We start from the raw sequence: 15,028 nt of genomic DNA on the forward strand, positions 1-15,028 counted from the left end.
GTGATGACTATTATCAGACCTGCCCCTGTTTACAGGATTTTCAGTGAGCTCAGCACTCTTCCCCATGCCACACTTCCCGAGTCAGCAGGTGACAGATGATACAAAGGATGTGACCTGGAAGTGTGTTTACAGAGCGAGTGGGAACAAGCAAGGGAAAGTGAAGAAAATGCTGTTAACAAAGATGCTTTCCTCCAACTCACTGTCTTGGTGCAACCGTATGCTCACCTGGTTTTTCAGACCGCAAGGAAAGAGGAAACACCGTGTTTATGCATCAGAAAGGAGAATGCCTGCTCTGGCCAGGCCCCTGCCACTCGTGTATTGCCTTCCTGGACCCCTATTAACTCTTCCATATCCCAACAACTACATTCAAATGGACCAACAGGGAACAGACCCCAGGCAGTGATATCGACAGGCACTTAGTGCTTCAATAGTACTGGCCCCACAGCTGAGCGAAATTATGAGCCAAACTAAACAGGAAACTCAACTTTACAACAGGGATGCAAACTGGGAGTTCTTAAGAAGGCATTAATGGAGAGCTCCAAAGCCAGCATTCCGCAGTCAGGAAAGCAGAGAACTTTCCCCCTCTTCAGATGCAGTGAGAACAGCTGCTAGTGGGAGAGGAATGTACAGCAATAGAAAGGGAAGTTGTGACTATTGATAAGTGATATTAGAGACCTTGGGAAATCCCGTGCGTGGCAGGTTAAGGATAACAAAAATGAGATTATTAATTGGATTCTGAATAAAAGAAATCCTTAAACAAGGCTTTTGCCATTTCCTTGCAGAGGTTCTTAATGTTACAGGAAAGGTCGATGTATTCACAAGGCTTCTGCATTCCCAAAGCACGATGAGGTTCTGGTATCGCATCAGGGGATGAAATACTCACCAGTGCATTAGCAGTCAAGGAAGCTGTCAAACAGCATCTACAGTAGAAACGCAGATTCACCAACCCAGGAATTATGAACTGTGTGATAAACCACACGCCTCAGTTGGAACTAAAAATACACAACCCGGCTACAGCAACACCAGATATTTTCTCTTAAAGGCAGATGAAGGGCAGCTGTGTATTAAATGCAAACTATTCAAAGAAAATAGATAGTTCACAATATTGACAAGTATCACAGTGGTAGCTGGGTTAGTCTGAATCTGCGTACACAAGGAAAAGCCCTGTGGCACCTTCTATGCATCTGACAAAGTGGGTCCTTGCCCATGACAGTTTATGTTCCAATAAATCTGTTAGTCTATAAGGTGCCACAGGACATCTTGTTGTTCGTATTGACAAGGTGATGCAACAGTTAAAAGCTGATGTGGGATTGGTCAGAAAATCAAGGAATCAAGGAATATAATAAATGCCAGTCAACAACATGGTTTATGGAAACTAAGTCTTGTCAAATGAATCCAGTCTCATCCATTAATAATAGCTGAAGCAAAATGCAGGACTATGTAGCACTTTAAAGACTAACAAGATGGTTTATTAGATGATGAGCTTTCGTGGGCCAGACCCACTTCCTCAGATCAAATGGTATCAGCAGAATGAATATGTGGACCAAGCTGGCAACGGGGTTTGTTGCAAGGGAAGGTACCAGGGTTGGTTTTAGTGTGGTATGTCCTGTGGTGGTTGGTAAGAATCATCTTGAGGTTAGGTGGTTGTCTATAGGAGACTATGGGTCTGTCTCCCAGAGCCTCTTGGAGTATGGTATCCTGTTCCAGTATAGGCTGTAGTTTATTGATAATGTGTTCGACAGGTTTAAGTTGAGGGTTGTAGGTGATGACAAGTGGTGTTCTATTGTTGGTTTTCTTGGGTCTGTCTTGAAGTAGATGGTTTCTAGGTATTCGTCTGGCTCTTTCAATTTTCTTTTTTATTTCTCTGGGTGGGTAGTTGAGGTTTATAAATGCTTGGTAGAGATCCTGAAGCTTCTGGTCTCTGTCAGTGGGATTAGAGCAGATGCGGTTGTATCGAAGGGCTTGGCTATAGACCTTCCCTTGCAACAAACCTTCCCTTGCAACAAACCCCGTTGTCAGCTTTGTCCACATATTCATTCTGCTGATACCATCATTGGACCTAACCAAGTGAGTTATAAGATCAAGAACACATATTCCTGCGCATCCAGAAATATAATCTATGCTATCGTGTGCCGAAAGTGTCCGTCTGCTATGTACATTGGACAAACATCTCAGACACTTCGCCAAAGGATTAATGCCCACAAAACAGATATCAGACAAGATCACAAAGAGAAAACAGTTTCTTGCCACTTTAACCAGAAAGGACACTCTCTCAATGACTTGACCACCTGCATTCTGCTACAAAGACCTTTTACATCTGCACTTGAAAGGGAATCCTCTGAACTGTCATTCATGTTAAAATTCGACACTTTCCAAAAAGAACTCAACAAACATTTGAACTATCTCACCCATTACCAAGACAGTTTCCCCAATTATCACCTGTAATACCATTAACTCACAAACATCCCACTCTCCCTACCTTTAATATCAGCAATTCACAGACACTTACCTTCCTTCCTCCCCCCCCCTGCACCCCCCTCCTGTTCTGCAATGTGATTCGTCCTTTTCATATTTGTTCATTTTTTTAATTGTATCCTTTGGCATATATGGTTGTGACTACTTTCTTCCACTATTTGATCTGAGGAAGTGGGTCTGGCCCACGAAAGCTCATCATCTAATAAACCATCCTGTTAGTCTTTAAAGTGCTACATTGTCCTGCATTTTGCTTCAGCTACCCCAGACTAACACGGCTACATTTCTATCACCATTAATAATAGTACACTGTTGTCTAATCTCTGGAACACGTGATTTCTGTAGGGGAAGTCCCTCAGATAAATAAACCAACACTCTGCAATATCAGTTCAGCGCACATCAAACAGACTAATCTCTGGTAACTGACAGATGTCAGAAAGCCTTTGTCAATGGGCCTTTGCCAGGCAATGGTGCGTTTCTAGTGCCGTTCTGCAGGGATCATTCTCTTAGCCTGATGCTCTCAGATATTTTTTTGACTGACCTGGCAGGAAATAGAAAATCCATTCAGTTAAGATTTGTGACTGACGGCAGAGTGGTCACAACGAGGGAGGTGGGACAGGCGCCCAGACTATGCAGGAGTGTCTGCTAAGCTGGCCCTATGCAACCCAAGTGTTTAAACAAAGGCCATGTTCTCTTCTTGGAAGAGGAACGCACCGACTAGAGACACAGAGACTCTTCACCTGTCATATGGCTTGGTTAGGTGCCCACGGTTACAAAGCGTGTCTCGGTTTGATAGGCAGCACGTAGCCAGAGCAGTGAACCGGGGAACATCCCTCACACCCCTGGGAACAGCATGATGGACCATTCAAAGACGGCGTGCTCTGTCGTTTGTGTCTGGTAACCACAGACATATGCAGCCGGTTCACTCATTTTACATTCCAGAGGGTTTGGCCACATCTCTCATGAGATGCCCCGTCCCCCCTGCACCAGCCTTTCCGATGGAATCACGTCCCAGGGCTTCCTAACCAGGATCAATGAGGAGTTGTTTGATCTCAGTGCCGAAGGGCTCCAGGTGGCTCTCCCTGGAACCTCAGCATTGAAGTGGAGGATCTGGATGTGGCTTCACAGAGGGTTACCAGGTGCTCATGTTGTCTGTGGTTGGGTAAAGAAAAGAGGCCTTAAGGAGAAACCCGTGTATCCCAGGACTGGTGTGAGACCTGTGGCCTAGGCAATGGTGGACAAGACTTTGCTAACATAAAGCAAAGCTAAGCTGGGAGGAAGAGGCTAGAACAGAACTTGGCTAGACCAGGGCTGGTATTAGGGAAGCACTCGACCTAAAGGGACCAGGCACAGCCCATAAACACTTGCAGAGGGCTGTAACAGTGTCTACAAATCCAAACTAGATGCTTTCCTGGAAGATCTGTTTGCCGGCTTCTCCGCTCTCCACATCCTACAGCCGCGCTGCCATAGCGCTTCGCTGTGGACACTGCTTACCCCAACCACAAGGTCTGTCCCGGCAGCATAGGTGATCTGCCTCTCCCAGATGCAGTAGCTAGCTCTGGGGAAGAATTATTCCACAGACTTCATGCTTTCTGTGCCGGGATTAGGCTGACATAGCTACACCTCAGAGCTGTGGGGTTTGGCGCTGTTGCAAAAAAAGCCAAAGCAATTCTGGGCTTGCATTAGCAGAGGCAGAGAACAGAAACCACAGGGCACGTTAGCACCAATCTACTTTGATGGAGCCCTGTGTCCAGATTGGGCCAGCAATGTCCAGAGAGGATGTGGAGACACGGAAAAGGATCCAGAGCTGAGCTACCCCAAGGATCCAAGGGGTGGAATGCAGGGCACAGAGCCAAGGGTAAAGGAACCGGACAGCTTGATTTTGGATATTAAGGGGAGACACGAAAAGGGTCTTCAGATGCTTGTTGCAATCTTTAGCCACAGACCAGTAGAGCCAGTTTAGATTAAATCCCAGGGAAAACACCCTAAAGGTATGTCTACACTAGCCCCCTAGTTCGAACTAGGGCGGCTAATGTAGGCATTCGAACTTGCAAATGACGCCTGGGATTTAAATAGCCCTGGCTTAATTTGCATGTTCCAGTGTGGGTGCCATTTTTAAATCCCCTTAGTTCGAACTGTCTGCCCGCGGCTACGCGCAGCAGTCAGAAGTTAATCCGAAGTAAGTCCTTAGTTTGGATTAGCTGTTACTCCTCCACGTTTTCAGGAAGTAAAAGACATTTGTGGCCCAGGCCTCAGTGAAACACACGTGCTGGCGCTCAGCATAGGGTGTCTCCATGACACTTAATGCCTTGTGTGGACCAAGAGCTCAGATGTGATGGACAAAAGGTCCCTCCTGGGCGTAACCTTTTGTATCTACAGATCAAGAAAGTGTCCCGGGCATTTCATAGAATCACAGACCCCCAGGGCTGGAGGAGACCTCAGGAGTCACCAAGACCAGCCCTCTGCCCAAGGCAAGACCAGCCCAACTCAATCATCACAGCCAGGGCTTTGTAATACCGAGACTTAAAAAGCTCTAGGGATGGAGATTCCACCACCTCCTAGTGAACCCATCCCAGTGCTTCCCCATCCTCCTAGGGAAATAATTTAATCTGGGCACATCTACATTTGCTTCCTGGTTCAGACCAGGGATACAAATGTAGGCGACTGAAATTGCTAATGAAGGTGGGATTTAAATATCTCGCACTTCATTAGCAAGATGTCGCCCAGCGAACTGTTTGAAATGCAGCTGTTTGGATCAAACTAACGTTACTCCCCAAAAAATGGCATTTGCCTGTCCCCAGACTGTGATGGTGTCACGGACCGGGCCGTGTCTGGGCACAGCTGAGGGCCATCTTCTTTGCATGCTCTGCCCTTCTCTCTGCATGTTTTGCTTTTCTCATCTCATTTTCCCGATCCATCTCCTGCTTTCTCTTAGCAATTTCTTCATCTGCCTTCCGCCTTCTTTCAGCAGCTTCCTTGGCTCGCTTCTGCTCCTTTTCATCCACATCTCTGGTTAATAACAGCACTACCAGATCTAGTTTAGAGGCCCTTTTCCTAAAGGCAATGCCTCTCCCCGAGCACAAATCCTTCAGCGCCTCTCTATTTAGGCTCTCATACTGGCACTGACTCATTTCGGCTGCCCTTTACCCAACCAAACTCTCAGTACTAAAAATCAAATTTAGACAGCGTGGGGTCCTGATCCCAAAGCTCAATTGACCAAGATCTGTGGATCCTGCCGACTACGCCGCTGTGACGGACCGGGCCGTGTCTGGGCACAGCTGAGGGCGTCCACTCAGGGTGAATTGCTCGAATCCGGAGCTGCTTACAGCCTCCCTACTGGTGACCTCTCCACACAGGCCACAAACCAGTCCCAGAGCGCTTCAGCAGCCTGCCTGAAGCCTCACGAGCAAAACCCCTCCGACACCCCAGCAATATCCGTGCCCCAGATGGCCCCGGGCCTATACACGGGTGGGGGGTCCTGGCACCCAATCCCACCTACCCCGAACAAGTTCTGTCCGGTTCCAAGAAACCAGCCACAGATCTTTGGCCAATTTATACTTTGAACCTTACCCACAAATCACGCTCGGCCAATCCTTAAGCATCTAACAACTAAAGGTTTATTAACACAAGAAAGAAAAGCCTGAGAGTAAGGTTATTAAAGTACAGTATGTTACATGCACCGAATCTCCCAGTTCTCGATGCAGGCTCTAGCAGAGATGTTACAGCTGCTGGTTTACAAGTTCTTATTGCACATCCTACGATCAGGATGGGTCCACAGGTCTTTCGGGCCCTTCAATCCCTGCAATGCTGCCTCTGGGATGAAGTGCTGAGCTGAGAACCAAATGGCATCTACCACATGGCCTCTTTATACCCCCTTCCTGGCCTCTTCTTGTATGCAGCAAGTCACCTGGTCAGAGGCCAATCTCTGTGTTTCCTGCTGGCTGCCCTCAGGTGACAGCCCCCATTCTTTGGGTGTGTCTTTGGCCCATCAAGTGCCATTGTCCTACAGGGCCTGGCTAATCAGCCTGTCCATAGCCATGCTTAACCACATTCACAGAAATATTCAGCTTCCACACAGATTACAGATTCCTACCTACACACACAGACATTATACACTCACATAAATAACGTACATAAGATCAGCAAACAATAAGTTCCCATTCAATACCCCACATGGCTCCCTTTTATACCAATTTCTGGGGCCAACACCCCCACCTAGGGGTGCAGCAGCGATCTGGCTGCTTCCCTCCAATTTGGTAATGTGACAGATGGTTTGGACTGAAACTTCCCACTCGGGGTGTCTCCCTGATGTGGAGAAATTCTAACAGATGTTCCCAGGAGGGGCCCTGGCAGCTTCATCGAGTAGCCCCTTGCCCTGCAGGTCGTGAGGAACCCCCTCCGTGAACAGATGGAGCCCTGAGAGGCCGGAGGAGGAGGGGACAGTGTCTGTGAACTCACCCACCACTGGCTGCTCAGCTCTTTGCTCAGCTCTCACGGCAACAGCAGTTTTCACTAAGAGGAACCTGACTGAGTCCAGGTCTTGGCTTCAGAATTAGCCTTGTGATGTGCATGTCCTGAAATCGTACGTCCTGGAGGATCCCCGGGCCACGGAAATGCAGCCACCTCCGGCCTAGAGGCCATCAGCTGGGGTGGGGGCATTGAAAAGAGGGACCTTTTGGCTTGTGACACCGGAGCAAACTCATCCCCTGTGACAAGGGCCCAGGGATGTGGAATGTCTGGGCAGGGCAGAGAGGGCCCCAGACCTATTCACTATCCCGTCCCACACACTGTAGTGCTGGGTGTGTGGGGCAGGAAAGCCCGTCAGCTCGAGCTGGTACCTGTGAGTGCTGAGAGGGACGTGTCTTCCCTGGAACCCCCCTCAGGCAGCCGCGTCCCGCACCTCTCTCAGCCCAGCGTCTGCAGCAGAGTCCCGCGCCGAGAGCCGGCACAGGGCTGGGCACTGACTATAATACAGCTCTGGGCCAACCCAAGGGGATTCCCTCAGCCTCTAATGAATGAGCAACCGTCTCCGTGTAAATAGGCTGGAGACAAGCTTGTCTGTGCTGCTGAATTCTCCATCCATAGTGAGGATTCCACAGCAATTAAAGTCTCTTCCCAAAGGGAGAGGAGACGTCTTGGCCTCTGGGCTGAGTCAGGGAGGAATTGGCTCCTCTCTGTGTTTGTGTATTTTAAATAATCATTCATTAATAGAAGAATTGGGACTATGCCTAGTGCCGATAGGGTCCCATAGCCTAGAAATGCCCAGGAGGGAAGGGCAGAGAGAATCCTATGGCTGGAAGAGATCTCAGCTGGTCATCGAGTGCAGCCCCCTGTCCCAAGCCGGACCAACCCCAACTCAACCATCCCCGCCAGGGCTTTGTCAAGCTGGGACTTAAACACCTCTAGGGATGGTGATTCCGTCCCCGCCCTAGGGAACCCATCCCAGCGCTTCCCACCCGCCTAGGGAAATTGTTTTTCCTAATCTCCACCCTAAGCCTCCTCCAATGTAACTTGAGACCATTTCTCCTTGTTCTGCCCTCCCTCACCACTGAGAACAGCCTCTCTCCGTCCTCTTTGGAACCTCCCTTCAGGCAGCTGAAGGCTGCTCTCAAATCCCCCCTCACTCTTCTCTTCTGCAGACTGAACAAACCCAAGTCCCTCAGCCTCTCCTCGTAGGTCATGCGCTCCAGCCCCCTAATCATTTTGGTCGCCCTCCAATGGACCCTCTCACTTTCGTCCACATCCTTTTTGTAGTGGGGGGCCCAGAAGTGGACGCAGTACTGCAGATGTGGCCTCAGTTGAGCTGAATAAAGGGGAACAATCACGTCTCTGGACCTGCTGGCAATGCTCCTCCTAATGCACCCTCATCTGCCATTAGCCTTCTTGGCTACGAGAACCTTCTTGACTCATCTCCAGCTTCCACTGGAATCCCCAGGTCCTTTTCTGCAGAACTGCTACTTAGCCAGTCGGTCCCCAGACTGGAACAATGCCTGGGATTCTTCCCTTCCAAAGGCAGGACTCCGAACCTCATCTGATTTCTTTTGGCCCAATCCTCTAATCTGTCCAGGTCACTCTTGACCCTATCCCTGCCCTCCAGCGCATCTACCTCCCCCCCAGCTAAGTGTCATCTGCGAACTTGCCAAGGGTGCAACCCATCCCCTCAGCCAGTCATTAATAAAGATACACTGAGAGATCTAGAAAAGAATAGAAAAGGGAAACACAAACCCTCTCTGGTCACTTGCTGATCCCCTGCTCTGTGGCGGTGGCTCAGTGGATGATGTTTTCCCTGTTCCTCTCCTCTGGGCACCAGTCTGTGTGGACTAGATGGGTTTTTGGTCGGATCCCTGTAGACCCATTCATATGTACGGCAGAAAGGGATCTGGGTGTTATAGTGGACCACAATTAAATATGAGTCAGCAGTGTGATGCTGTTGCAAAGAAAGCAGACACGATTCTGAGATGTATTAACAGGTGTGTTGTGAGCAAGACACGAGAAGCCATTCTTCCGCTCTACTCTGCGCTGGTTGGGCCTCAGCTGGAGTATTGTGTCCAGTTCTGGGCACCGCATTTCAAGAAAGATGTAGAGAAATTAGAGAGGGTCCAGAGAAGAGCAACGAGAATGATGAAAGGTCTAGAGAACATGAGCTATGAGGGAAGGCTGAACGAATTGGGTTTGTTTAGTTTAGAAAAGAGAAGACTGAGGGGGGGCATGATAGCCGTTTTCAGGTATCTAAAAGGGTGTCATGAGGAGGAGGGAGAAAACTTGTTCATCTTGGCCTCTGAGGATAGAACAAGAAGCAATGGGCTTAAACTGCAGCAAGGGAGGTTTAGGTTGGACATTAGGAAAAAGTTCCTACCTGTCAGGGTGGGGAAACACTGGAATAAATTGCCCAGGGAGGAGGTCGAATCCCCGTCTCTGGAGATATTGAAGAGCAAGTTAGATAAATGTCTATCAGGGATGGTCTAGACAGTATTTGGTCCTGTCAGAGGGCAGGGGACTGGACTCGATGTCTCTCGAGGTCGCTTCCAGTCTTAGTATTCTATGATTCAGTGGTGTGTGGGGGGGTCCCCCATGTGTTGCACCGGGATCTTTGCCGATTCCCATTCGGTTGTGTGATGGGGCTCCCCTGTGTGTTACACTGGCTCTGTGCTGATACCCATATGGCTGTGTGTAGGCATTCCCCTGTGTGTTACAGCGGCTCTGTGCCGATAACCATTCGGCTGTGCGTGTGGGCTCCTCCATGTGTTACACCGGCTCTGTGCAAGCAGCTGGTGTAGCAGAGTCTGAGAGATCCCCAATGAACACACAATCAGATAAAGGGCGAAGGAACCTCACGACTTTATTGCAAATGAAGCCAGGTCCTCGTACCCAGCTTTCTCTGTCAGACACTCTCACACGTGTGCCCGTTGCCATGGGCTGGCTCTCTCAATGACGGGATGCCAGGGCCTCCCAACCGGGGTCTGACCCGGAGGCCTGCCCGCAGTATGAGGCCCTGGCCCACTTCCTGGGGGGTCAGACACTCTGTGCCCCTCTAGTGGTCATTGACACCGGGGCAGAGGGCCCTGCCCCGACACAGGGGAAGAGGAGGAAGAGGAGGAGGATGACAGCAAGGAGCCTGTGGGGAGCGTGCCCTGCACCCAGGACCCCCGAGCCAAACCGGAGAGCCCGTCAGCAGCCTCACCTGAGGCTGGGGAGCCCTCCACATGTGAGTGCCAAACCTCATGAGAGGCGGGTGGGAGGAGCCCAGGGACTGTGCGCCTTGCTGACCACGGAGCAAGCGGCAACCTGTGCATCTGCCGTGGCAGCCGGGACTTGTGGCCCCAACTGGGTGCCATGCAGGGGCCCTGGCCTGTTCCCACACGCGTCTGCGCGTGAAGGCACATGACTGGCTCCTGACCCCAGGAAGAGACACTGCACTGCCCTTCCTCCAGTCGCCCCCTCTACACAGAGGCAGGACACATCTCCCTTCCCCCCCCACACCACACTATTGGCAGCACAGGGGCTAGGGTGCAGTCCTGGGCCAGCTCACACTCCCGGGGATAGCAGGATGGGATGGTGCGGAGACCTGCCGTCCTCGCCTTGCAGAGGGGGCCTGGGTTTCACCCACTGTGTCCCCAGGGAGAACTGACCACTTCTCTTGCTTCACCACAGCCGCAGCACCTGCGGGTGCAGGGCACACCACCCCGCCTGAACCATTCATCCGCAGCCAGGCCAGCAGGTGCACCCACAATCAGGAGGAGTTTCAGAGGCAGCAGCTGCGCTTACAGGGACAGCAGGTCCACAGCCAGGAGCACTGGGTGCAAGAAGACCTGCAGCTGCGGCGGGAGAGCTTGTGGGAGCTGTGAGAGCAGGGCCGTGCCCTCTGCGAGCACCTGCAGGCCCTGGCAGACCGATTGGTGCCTCCTGCTGCGCCAGCCCCTGCGGCCTCCCCAGCGATCGCTCCTCCTCCCACCCCTGCTCCCCCTCCCGCTTCTTCCACACCCCGTCCCTCCTGCCCCACCCGCCATACCCACTCCCCCCGGGAACGCCGAGGCCCCCGCACCCACAGTGCTGAAAGATGGGAGGGAGGGCAAGACCCGCAACCCTGAGCTTCCCTCCCCTCCCCATTCCTCCCCTTGCCTCCCGCTTCCAGCTCCCTCCTCCTAGCTTTCCCCTCTCCCCTCTCCCACCCTCATTCCCCTCCTCCCCTCAGCCCAGTTATGTTAAATAAAGAGAATTTTTTGTGGTAACGCAGGTGTTGTTATTGTACATCAATAAGGGGGTTAGGGAGGAGAAAGGGGAAGGAGGTGGGCGTGGAATGCAGGGCACAAGGCCCTAGTGGGGCACGCCAGGGGGACTTCAGTCCTCATCTGCCTGGAATCTCTCCCGCAGGCCTTCCCAAATGCGGACAGTCCCCTAAAGGGCCTCCTGGCTGGCAGCCGTGTGGGGCTGTGCATACTGGCCAGCCAGGCAGGCAGCCTCTGCCATCCAGGCTGGCAGGAAAGCCTCCCCGTTCCTCTCACACAAATTGTAGAGCACACAGCACGCTGCCACCACATGCAGAATATTGTGCTGGGAGAGGTCGAGGCGGGTGAGGATGCATCTATATCGGGCTTTCAGTTGGCCGAAGGCCCCCTCGACCACAATGCGGGCCCTGCTGAGCCTGGAACTGAAGTCCTGCAGGGAGGGGTTGAGGTGTCCCGTGTAGTGCTTCATCAGCCAGGGCTGTAGGAGGTACGATGCATCCCCCAGCAGGCATACTGGCACGTCCACGTCCCCGACCCTGATCTGGCGGTCAGGGAAGAAAGTCCCGGTGTGCAGCCTCTGGCACACGGAGGAGTTGCGGTACACTCGCGCGTCGTGTGCCTTGCCGGGCCAGTCCATTTTGATGTCCGTGAACTGGCCCCGTTGTTCAAACACAGCCTGCAGGAGCACAAAGAAGTACCTTTTCCTGTTGATGTAGAGGGAGGCCTGATGGTCTGGGGCACGGATGGGGATGTGCATCCTGTCGATTGCCCCCCCACAGTTGGGGAAGACCTGTATGACTGTGTCCAGGTCGATGAGGCCGCCGACTATGTGGAGCAGCACCCTGTTGATGGCCTTGACCACCTGCAGAGAGACACACAAAACCGAGGGTCACTGGGATGCCCGGCTGGCTGGGCGTCTTCGTTCCCCGCCACTGCTTCACGCCCCACTCCCAGGAGCAACTCCCGTTGGCCACCGCGGATGGTCTGTAGCGTGGCTGGGACAGACCGAACTCTCCTGGGGAGGGCACTTACTCCACCTCCCCCACGTTTCCCTGGGCCAGCCTGTGTCCTCCTTGCATCTCCCCCTCCTGGCTCAGTGGCTGGTGAGTGCAGTACCTGCATGAGCACCACTCTGATGGTTGATCTCCCCATGCCAATCTGATTGCCGGCGGATCGGTAGCTGTCCGGCGTGGAGAGCTTCCAGACGGCGATGGCCACCCGCTTGTGGAGGGGAATGGAGGGCCTCATGCATGTGTCCCATCACTGCAGAGCAGGGGCGAGCCACTCGCAGAACTCCAGGAAAGTGTCCTTCTTCATCCTGAAGTTCTGGGTCCACTGTTGGTCTCCCCAGCGCTCCAGGATGATGTGGTCCCACCAGTCACTGCTGGTGTCAGACGCCAGATGTGGCGGGGCATGCTGGCATCCGGGCGTTGCTCCTCCACAGCCCCGAGGGGGGTAGGGTGAGGGCCAGGGGGCTGGCCTGCAGCAGAAGGTGCCAGGCAGCCTCCAGCAATTGCTGCCAGGCTTGCAGCATGACGTTCAACATGAGCACCAGAGTGCCCAGGGGCAGCTCTGGCTCCATGGTGCCGACTGCTGCGGTGTCCCAAACGAGAGCGACCGAAACAGAGGAAAATTCTTTGCTGTCCCTCAGTGAAGTAGGCAAGCAAGCGGGAAAGCTGAGAACCGGCTGTCCAGGGATGGTCCCTTTAAGCACGAGCCTCATATAGCCTCAGACAGCAGCCACACAAAGCAACTACTGACCTGATGCCCTGCTGGAACCAGTTTCAGCTGCCCTAAAATGTGATCCAGCATCCAATCAGTGTGGATGCACTATTTAGAAATAGCAAAACATTATTTCAAAATAGTTTTTGTGTGTAGATGCGTTATTTCGAATTAGCTTAATTCAAATTAACTATTTTGAATTCAGTTAAATCGAAATAGCACCGTAGTGTAGACATGCCCATCTGGTGGTTTGGGGATTCATTCAAATCATCGCTCTCACACACGTTGTCATGTCAGACCTTACCCTGGCCGTCGGATGGCCTGTCCCTATTACCTGTGGGGAGTGTGAAGCTACCGGACAGTCTCCTATCAAGCTGCTCTGGTACCAGACCTCTACAGCGTGCTCACGGCCTCTACCTGGTGCCTCTGGGACACAAGCATTTCTGAAAACCAGCCCTGTTCTAGCAACGTGCTGTGATCAAGGCCTGCCTCTTCCTCCCATTTTTAACAAAGTCTTGAGCATTATTCCCTATATCATGAGCCTCACACCAGGCCTCTGGCTGATCTTTAAACCCTTCTTCTTACTCCAGGATGAGTCCTAGAGACAAAGGCTTTGCCTCTCTCCCAAGCTACTGGGGGTATATGAGTTCTACACAGACTGAGTCTTCAGTTTCTTCTGCTGACACAGCCCAGTGAGGCCAGGAAGGAGGTTACTGGTGATTTCTCTGTCCAGTCAGTGACTCAGGGATGAGACCCCAGCCCTGTGTCACCAACCAGCCCTTCACTGAGCTGAGTCTCCAAACCAGAGCACCGGGAAAAACATTAGACCCCTTTTTGAGTAAAGAGGGAGAGCAACCTGGTCCAGATCCGTTTGGTCCTCACCCCGTAGATGATGGGGTTGAGCGTGGGAGGCATCAAAATGCACAAGTTGGCAAAAAGAATGTGGAAGTGTAGGGGCAAAATCTGGCCAAGCCGGGCTATGAGTGTGATGAAAAGATTAGGGATGTAAAAGGCGAGGATGGCGCACAGGTGGGAGCTGCAGGTTCCAAATGTCTTGAGCCGGGCGTCCTTTGTGGGGAGTTTGAAGATGGCCCTGAGGACGTGGATATAGGATACGGCGATCAGTAGCGCATCCAGACCTATCCCACACAATGTCACAGCGAGGGCGTAGTAGCTACTGACACGAATGTCGGCGCAGGCCAGGCTCACCACGGCGATGTGCAGACAGTACGGCTGGGGGATGATGTTGGTTCTGCAATATGGCCACTGTCTGGCCAGAAAGGGACGGGGTAACATGAGCAGGCCACTGCGCAGCAACACAGCCAGGCCGATCTTAGCCACCATGGGGCTTGTCAGGATGGTGGAATGTCTGAGGGGATGGCAGATGGCCACGTAGCGATCCAACGCCATGGCTATGAAGATCCCAGAACCTACCAAATAGAAGCAGTCAATGAAGTACATCTGGGTGAGGCAGGCACTGAAATCGATCTCCCTGGCATTGAACCAGAAGATGCTCAGCATTTTGGGCAGGACGGACGTAGTTAGGATGAGGTCGGAGACGGCCAGCATGCAGAGGAAATAGTACATGGGCTCATGGAGGCTCGACTCCCTCTTCACGATGAACAGGATGGTGAAGTTCCCCAAGATTACTATGACGTACATGGTGCAGAAGGGGATGGAGATCCAGCCATGGGCCTTCTCCATGCCAGGGATGCCCAGAAGGATGAAGGTAGAGGGGTTGGTCAAGTGTGTTGTGTTGGAATGTGCCATAGAACTGCGGAGAAGGTGTCCAACTCTGATGCAGATCAGTGTCTCCTGCATCCACCGTACAAGCCCCCGACTTCTTCTGTGCACCCAGGGTTGAAGATGACACTCGCAGTACATACGCCTGGAGGGAGAGAACGCATTACTGAAGGCTCTGCTCATGGGGGAAGCACGTCAGTCTCTGCACACACTGAAAATATCACTTTTGCTAGTCAGTGAAATTCCCTTTGTACAACTGGCCCTGCAGGGTCCGTCCCATGTCGGATGGTGCTCGCTGGGCCACCAATCCCTAAAGCTTGTGGCAGCAGGAACAAATCTGAATTTGGACACACATTACCCGCCAT

The 15,028-nt window shown here is 52.2% G+C and overlaps 1 protein-coding gene across 1 annotated transcript; it reads right to left on the reverse strand.

Annotated features, from left to right (window-relative positions):
• Positions 1-13,742: 13,742 nt before the first annotated feature.
• On the reverse strand, positions 13,743-14,690 carry LOC149526156 (olfactory receptor 52E2-like). The gene has a single exon (XM_089775418.1). The coding sequence runs from the start codon at positions 14,688-14,690 to the stop codon at positions 13,743-13,745; it is 948 nt and encodes a 315-aa protein (XP_089631544.1).
• Between the last annotated feature and the right edge of the window lie 338 nt (positions 14,691-15,028).

Source organism: Pelodiscus sinensis, chromosome 1 (genome assembly GCF_052426305.1).
Source record: "Pelodiscus sinensis isolate ZL-2025 chromosome 1, ASM5242630v1, whole genome shotgun sequence".
Taxonomy (NCBI): Eukaryota; Metazoa; Chordata; order Testudines; family Trionychidae; genus Pelodiscus; species Pelodiscus sinensis.

What these genes read in the sequence shown, in the direction of transcription:
- LOC149526156 (XM_089775418.1), bottom strand. Translation starts at nt 14,690, where the DNA reads ATGGCACATTCCAACACAACACACTTGACCAACCCCTCTACCTTCATC.